Here is an 8,917-nt window from a genome sequence, read left to right on the forward strand (position 1 = left end):
CAGGACAAATTTGAAGAAATCTTATCTGCTATAAATTATGTTCATATGCAACTATTTTGCATTGGGAAAATACGTTTTTGGGGAAATGACCAAACCAATTCAGATAGAATATTGTGTGAGTGCATAACTGCAAAACATTCACCTCTTTTCAGGTGTGTATTTTACCATATCAAAGTAAACTAAAGCATGGGCAAGTTTTTGTTAAGGCTGGGAAGATAAATCCACATTCACAAATGCTAAAGCAGAAGTCAGTTGGCTCGGACTTGAGGTTTCTTGTGATTGGTTAGCTACAATCGTATCCCCTCTTCCGTGGAAATCAGTTAGAGTGCAGGCAATGTCAGACTGAAGATGGAAACGTTCTGTGAGTTGACAATTCTGTCTGATATCAGGCTTGGATAATACATTAATAAGGGAGACCAGGAGTGTCGGTGCTAATGCTAATGCTAATGTTTACTTTATAGTGCCTGCAACCTGGTTGTTGAAGTGAAATTCTGGCGTAAAATCATCGCAGGGTCTTTTTTGGCCAATACATTCATCAAATAAGCCAATGAGACAACTATTAACGGAGAAATCCGGTAGAGTCGCTAACAGTCGAATGTGGCAGTGATTAGCACTTGCAGCGCAGTGAACGCATTAAAACGTCTTTTTTAACCACTAATACTGCTCTAAATAAAAGCAAACCTCTGCAGCAGCATGAGAAGAGTCCCTACACACAAAACGAAGCACCAATGGGCTCCTTCCTTTGGGATTGACTTTGGTAATCCACTTGAATAGACTTTACTATGAGAGGAGCTGGTACAGGGGCCAGTTGGTAACACTTTAAAAAACTCTTTTAATGAACTCTAGGTTCAATAACTATGTTGTTGGTGCTTTGGTTAATGTAAAAGGACTCTTCTCATGCTGCTGCAGAGGTTTGATGTAATTTTGAGCAGTATTGGTGGTTAAAAAATAATTTTTAATGCCTTCACTGTACTGCCCGTAGCTTATCAGTGTTAGCCGCATTACATTAATTACTGTTAGCGTCTCTACCGGATTTCTCCGTTAATAGTTGTTACACGAAAATGACTTATTTGATGAGTGTATTTGCCAAAAAAGACCCTGGGATTATTTTACGCTGGAATTTTACTTTAAGCTCATGGCAAAGTCCTGTCACATTCACTTACACCACATACATCATGCTATCCTCATCTCATCTCCTTTTGTAAATCACTTTTTTTTTCCTCAATAGATCAGTTTATTAAAATGCATTTATGATTACTTTCCCTTTATTTGCCACGGCCCTTTGAGATGGACTTGACACTGTTATGTAAGCCTCAGTAGCAATAAATGGATATGATTGCGCACCCACAGTATCAGGGAGAAGAAGGAATGTTACAAGAAGTACCTTCAAGGTGGATTCAGACTGAAATGTCTCCACAACTACTGGATTGATTGCCTTGAAATGATTAATGTCCTCCACCGGATGAATGGTAAAAACTCTTTGACCTTTCGTCATTCTGTTTGATTCAGTTTCAAACCATCTCCAAACAGCCAGGAATTTTTTTCTGCTTGAGAAATATAGTCAAAGTCAAATAAGATGTAATCTTATGAAAACAAAGTCCAAGCCTTTGATAGCAACAGTTGTTACTAGCCACTACAGTGTGTGTGTGTGTGTGTGTGTGTGTGTGTGTGTGTGTGTGTGTGTGTGTGTGTGTGTGTGTGTGTGTGTGTGTGTGTGTGTGTGTGTGTGTGTGTGTGTGTGTGTATGTGGCGAAATGTTTTCCTGGAGACACGTGGCAGGAACTAGCACAGAGGAAGTTTTGATTATTTTGCCAGGTGTTTGTGTCTGTCTGTCCATCTGTCTGTCTGTCTAATTTGTCACCGTGATAGCATCACAACCAGCAAGATTCAATCACAAAACTTTGAAGGTGTGCAGTTGAGATCAAAATTAATGTCGAGGATTGGTGTTGTGGAAGGGCACTGAAAGTAGCTGCCTTTAGGCCCCTGGCCTGATTTGATGTCGCTGTGGTTGTGATCACATTGCAAGATGGTCTCTAGTTTTTGTCTCCTTTGAGATTCTGTAAGCTCACCTAAGTAGTGAGTGCAGAGAGCACAGTGGGTGGATGAAGTTTGGATCCCTCCCAGCACATCGCTCCACAGTCAGTCCACATCTGCTTTGTTCGAAAACTTGGAGTCCCGGAAGCCATTGAAGCAAACAAAGAGCTTATAAAATCATAGTGAATGCATTTTGCTAACTGTCAATGCTGTATTATCTCAGCTATATGTTATTCCAATGAAATGAGTCACACAGTGTGCAGCTGCTCTCAGGAGTCAGAGAGAGGTCAATATTACACATGCTTTGATCATAGTGTAATTTTGGTTTATAATAACCTGGGTTTTATCTTCATTGTCATAATTTCTATAATTTATAACAACATTGCACTCACCAGTACGTGCTAGGATGTGGGAACGCAGTGACATCACTACAACAAAGTCAGACGGGTCAAGAAGCACAAGCAGTCAGACAATTAGCCATGTTGGAAATAAGCCAACAGTTTATCCAGATTATATAAACCACTTGATTTGGAGATACAGCTGAAAACAATGGTAGCCAAGCAACAAAAATGAGCTATAGGACCTGAACACCAGATTTTTACATCAGGCTCCTCCATAAGTCCTCAGAATGAGGTAATAATGCATGTCTTGCCTTAATGACCCATACATTTGAATTTATAATGTTCTTCAGTGGTTCATATTGTATTTTAATTGATTAATTTACCACAATTAAAGTAGTGAACCTGCAACCTTCACTCCCCTGTGAGGGTCTCACAGGAATCTACAACTTTTTTTTTGACTAACTTTTTTTTTAGTAATGTCACTGTGTTCCCAGATTTTAGCAAACAACTTAATTGCATAATTAATTAATAATCTTAAAAAACATCAAAATAAGGCACAAATCCACAATAAACTGGTATCATACTTACTTACTTAGCATCTTTATATAATATACATCAGCTGGACTGAAATAATAATGTTTCAGAGAGGTTTTCCAAAGATATGGGCAGAGCCCAGCAATGGTGACTGGATTGTGTCTGTATACTGAGAGCTGCAGAAGGGTTGACAATGTTGAAAATAGGTCAGAGAGAGAGAGAAAGACCCCCTCTGAGAGCCACTCGCAGAGTCACAACCTGGTTTTGATCAGCACATTCCATTAGTCAATACAATCACAATGCTTCCTTGCTGCCAGTGGGGCCTGTGCTCAAGTATCCTGTTGTATTTTCTATAAAAACATTTTCTTCAAACCAAGGACCCTTGGGGGATCATGGTCATTTTTTGAAATTACAGTATCCTTATTGTCACATACCCACCCCTCCCTCCACCCACATTCATTCCTCCACTTTTCTGAGGGGGTGACTCCTTCTTGCTTATACATCCACCACTGAATATAACTATATCAGGACAAGATGTTTCCAAAGGCCAGAGCAGTGATGTCATCACAAACACAATAACAAACAAACATCCATAAAACCCCTACTCTTGTGTTAGACCAAAAAAGTAACATGAGTTCAACACTTAAAGTCTTTTTTGGGAGTTTTTAAATATATTTCACAGTCTTCCTGAGCAGACCGTAGTTTCCTAATAATGTCAGATAGCAACTGAACTATCTCCATGACAAATGATCAAACTTAATTCCCTGATGAAGACAATCAGATGCGGTTAAAAGCCCCAGTAAAAGCTTCTTAGTGGAAAATGAGTTAACAAAACTGTTAACTATTAAGAAGGTCAGTAATAAACTTTCACACTCAACCCTTGTCATAGTTTTTAATTCACAATTTCTTGACATGTAACACGAAAAAGACATCCAAAGTTTCTTATTTCACAGTCTTTCATTAAAATAAAGACAAAATTTGGACAGGCACTTTGTTTTCCCAGGCATTAAATAGCCATTTAACCATTAAATTAAGGTGTAAAAGTGTTTTAACTTGTAAGTATTCTTTATTTGTTTCTATAAAATTCATACACCGTTATATCCAATGAGCAAATAAGCCAATATAGCTTTCTTCCCTCATGTTATGTATGAATTTGGAATTTGAGATCTTATGATGTCTTTTTAAATTGTGAAATATCTGAAATTTTACCAGCAACTGCAAGAGACTGACTGCAGTCTCGTACAGCTGGATGTAATCCAACACAGCCATTAAACATTTTCAGGGCTGGTTTAAAACAAAACCTTTCACGGTGTACTATTGAATTAAGGTTACGAAGGGTGACTGATGGCCAAGTCATGAACAAGGCCAAGGCTAATGTCAACCACCAGCCCCTGCAACATTCGCTGTGCAGTGTGAACATCTGCACTTTAACCTCATTCCAAAAAAAGTCAAGGAAAGAAGAAGTGCTCTAAAACTAGACATGAGTGGGGGAAAGCATTCCCATATGCAGACAGACATTCCTCTGCATATCACCAAGTTTATGGGGTTAATAAAAAAAAAAAGCTGTCATTGAATTATTACAAATGTTACATTTTCTTTAAAAAAAGTATAGAACAAACATAAATACAAAATAACCACTATATACAAATAAGGTTTTGGTCTCTTATCAAACATTCACCGCAGTGATTTAATGATTGCTTTCCCAGCGTTATCATGTGACTGCAGAATGTCTTCTCTTGAGGGATATTTGCTTAGTCTTCTTTCACCCACTGCTAATGTGGGTTAACAATGCATAGAAATCCCTTTAACACAGTTGACAGTAACAGTTATCTACAGTGATATGCTATTGAATTTAACTGAGCCTGAGGATTTTGCACAGAATGAACCTCATAGTAAAATTTTGCTACAGAATGCCTTTGCCATCAGTACATTGATTTCCAAGGCTCTTTACAGGATCTGACTCCAGCTGTAAAAATGTTGAAATGAATAAATGACTACACATATTATTCTAAGATATTAGCAGACATTTTGACACAACTAATGAAGACACTAATATTTTATGATTATGTAGCCTAGTGCAATGATGAAGCAATCCGATCGTGTGCTGTGTGGTCAGTGTAAGAAACATCAAAGCAGTTTGTACCACATAGCAACCCCATCCCAAAAAAGGTCAGTGGTTTTCAGTGCTCCTTCCCCACATCAATCAATTGATATTTAACAGTAATATCCAAATGAGTGTGTTTAAAGAGTGGGCAGTCCCATGGCCAGAGAAGGTAAAACATTTAGTGTGTCCTTTAGCAGGTCCATTATTCACTCCTGCTTACCTCTGTAGCAGAGTCTGTTTATGTGAATGTCACTTTCTCTCATCTCTGTTTAGACATGGGTCTTGACCCCTGCTGAGGGGTTAGGAGCTCCCTGTTTATCATGAGCCCCAGAGATCCAATGGTAGCAATCAGAGGCATTCTTGTCGCGTGAATGAACAGAACAGCGGGTGATGTAGACAATGCCCAGTGCCACCATTACTATAATGAAGATGCAGATGGGCACTAGGAGGCCCACCAGGAGCCAGGTGCTGGTCTGCTTCTGCCCCCTGTCTTCCTGGACAGGATCAAGGATGTTATCACTCTCTCCACCCTCACTCGGGGCTGGCTGAGATGGAGTAAGCTGAGTGGGACCAGCTGGGTCTTGGTGTGTGATCTCCACATAGTCCTTTTCCTCCTCCCCTAACTCCTCCTCTGGGAACCGAGAGTTTTCCCCGGGGGAGGACTGTTCTTCTTCTGCTTTATTGTGGTAACTGGAATCCGTAGGCATGTTGAGGTCTGTGACTGAATCCTCTGGATTTCCTGGTTTCTGGCTGGAAGTGGTGAGCCCCGCCCACCAATTCCAAGCTCCCTCAGAGATTGTAGAGGTGGAAATGAAGGGGAGAGCTGTAGTGGTTTCCTCATCATCCTCTCCATCTTCATACCATTCTGGTGTAGTACTGGAGCTGGTGGTGGTCGGAGGCGTGGAGTAGATGGTGGTTGGTTTAAGTTCTAGCTCAGACTCAGATCTCTGTCCCCATTCCAACCAGTCAGCTCCACCATTCAATATGTCTTTCTCATAATGCTCAGCCTCCTGTGTCAGAGGGTCCAGTGGTAAATCAAAAAGCAGTTCCTCCTGAGGGGCACTGGTGACCCAAATGACATCAGTATCCAAAACTCTGGGTGGGTCGGTCAGCCAATCCAGTGATTGCTCCTCCTCTGGAGGCCAGTCAGTGTGGCTCTGCTGTTGGTTCCAGTCATAGTCCACAGAGTCCCATACAGGTCCAGGCTGGTGGGTGACCCAAGGAAACGGAGGGGTGACAGCAGATTGGTCATCTCCTTCCCCTCTCTTACGACATGAATAGTGATCAGACATGAGTTCATAGCCCTCCTCACAGTAGCACTCAAATCCACCCTCATAATTTACACACATCTGCTCGCAGGTCCCGGGGATCTGGCACTCGTCGGTGTCTTGGCATCGGCTGGGGTCCTCAGGCACTGGTGAAAAACCCAGATGGCAGTGGCAAATATGAGAGCCTTGAGTGTTCTCACAGGCATGTTCGCATGGGTCATTTATACATTCATCTTTATCCTCACATTCACCCTCATCATCTGGATGGTAACCCTCCCGACATCGACATTCAAATGTCCCCGGAGCATTCACACAAACCTGCTCACAAGGACTCTGGAGGCACTCATCTACATCTAGACAGCCACGTTCATCTGGTGCAAGCATGTATCCTTCAGGGCAGGCACAACGGTATCCATCTGAGAGGGGCAGGCACTCAAACTCGCAGGGAGCCCCTTGACAAATATCAGACAGCTCACAGTTCTGCCCATTTTCTCCTAGTTGATACCCATCAGCACACTCACAGAAAAAGTGAACACCGGCAGGCCTGCAGAAATGCTCACATCCACCATTATTCTGGTCACACCAATTGTGTGATATGGGGGGGTCGGTGCAGAGGGGGTAATCTCTTGACCACCCTACTGAGCCATCTTCCTTCAATATACACAAAACGGACTGTTCCTCCTTGGTGCCTGCGGGGCAGGGCACGGTAGCAACAGATCCAAGGGGTAAATGGGTTAGCAGTGTGCTCAGAAGGTTAAATGGTGTGGTGTAGAGGGCATTGCCCGCCCCTTCACTCCACAAGGCAGGACACATTCCTTTGTAGGCATAATGGCAAAGATAGCCATCTACAGAGACTGAGCAGGGACCATCCAGCCATTTAAAGTTATCATTCTGCTCCTGAGTGCTGTAGCCCATAACCACACAGCGTGGCACTGAGCATATACTAGGAGAGTCCTCTTTCTGCCAGTTGGTATACTCTGTGTCCTGGTCACCAGTAGTCCAAGAGAAACCCCGCAGTGGCCGTGTGGTGGTACACTGGCGAGGCTGTCGCTGCAGGCCAATCCATACCCGGATGCTGCGTGAGTGGCGCAAGTCAAGAGTGGAGAAGAGAGTAGCAATCGTGGTGGCATCCTCCCTGCGTTTAATGGTAGCTAGGTTGCCACCTTTGTCCTTGCAGGCCCTCCAGGAGTCGAGGAAGGTCTTGCGTTGGAAGTAGACCACAAAGCAGCCATCCGTATTGCATAGAGCATCCCTCTCTCTCAAATCCTGACCCATGACCAATGAAAGTCCAAATAGCATAGCCAGCAGTGATGTTAAGAGAAGAGCTGCAGCACTGCTCATCAGGGAGCCCATTCTTTTTTAGAACTGAATATATTCTGAATATATTCTCCACTCTCCGCCTGGCTCTCACCCTGACTTTCTACACACTTTTATCTCCCTGCTTTTGACAAGTTTCTTTGACTTTCTCTCTTGACCCACTTTTGTTGTCTGTTCAAACTTTTAGTTGAGCCCTGTTTTCACTGACTGACGCTGTACTCTTCACTCTGCCCTGCTAAAACAGATCTGTGCTGGAGTTGAGTGCATGCAGATTGTCCCAGAGAGCAGAGAGGGAGGGGAGAACATGGAAGAGAGACTAGAGGGAGGGAGCAAGAAGGAGGGTGGACAGAAGGGGAGAGAGGGAGGGAGTTGAGGAAAAGAAATGTATGTTTTTGGAAGGGGGGGTTTGAGTGTGTGTGTGTGTGTGTGCATGGGGGGGGGGGGGGGGTAGGGTGTGGAACGAACTGTGCAATTCTTTCTTTTTCAGAGTATGTCATATGGTTTTCATAAGCCCCGTTCATGAACGAAGTTTGGTGCTCTGCCATATTCCCTCACATACACACAGACACATAGACCTTCAAATGCATATCTTTGTGGCATTTGAAAAAACCTTTCTTATCTCTAATAAGTCCAATGAGACTGAAATCATTTGGACAGATTCAGCACTTCCAGCAATTCATCAATTATCTTCTATCTCCTCTTCCGTAGCCTTGCACTCCTCTTTCATCCTGCATGAATCATTTCTCACATCCTTCTACTCAGTATAACTTAGATCAGCAGGTTTTTAACATGCATACCTCATATGGAGTTCAATATATCTGACAGTATGTGTTTTGTTTGCTTCATTTGAATCCATACAGGAAAATAGGAGGTTTTCCAAAAGGCACTCCACATGTATTTTCAAGTTCATTCGGTTTGTTTGATGATGTTTTGTGTATGTACTTCAGTATGAGTGTGTCTGTGATGAGTTTTTTGATGGCAAAAAAGGTTGGACTAGACTGGCATATGTCTATTTACACGCATCTGTTGCCCTACACTAACAACACAACCCTAGGGCCAGAAAGAAGATACTGATCCTGCACAAAGGGTATGCCACTACATTAAAAACAACAACGCTCCACTCCATGCTAATAACTCTCAGATTTTGATGGGGAAGTGGGGAAAGTTGTCGAGGTCACCGGTTTGCAGGAAGAGGGCCTCTGGGTTTGCAGTGAAAACAAAGCCGATTTGCTGTGAAATGGAGACATGTTTCTAAATGGGGAATGTTAGAGAGAAGAGGGTATGTATGAATGTGTCTGGGAGAGGAGGTTTAGGAATGG

The 8,917-nt window shown here is 42.6% G+C and overlaps 1 protein-coding gene across 1 annotated transcript; it reads right to left on the reverse strand.

The window, feature by feature from the left end:
- Positions 1 to 3,895: 3,895 nt before the first annotated feature.
- cd248a (CD248 molecule, endosialin a) lies at positions 3,896 to 7,818 on the reverse strand. The gene has a single exon (XM_083937485.1). The coding sequence runs from the start codon at positions 7,632 to 7,634 to the stop codon at positions 5,283 to 5,285; it is 2,352 nt and encodes a 783-aa protein (XP_083793611.1). The 5' UTR covers positions 7,635 to 7,818; the 3' UTR covers positions 3,896 to 5,282.
- Positions 7,819 to 8,917: the final 1,099 nt, after the last annotated feature.

This window comes from Echiichthys vipera (genome assembly GCF_963691815.1).
Source record: "Echiichthys vipera genome assembly, chromosome: 22".
NCBI classification, from domain to species: domain Eukaryota; kingdom Metazoa; phylum Chordata; class Actinopteri; order Perciformes; family Trachinidae; genus Echiichthys; species Echiichthys vipera.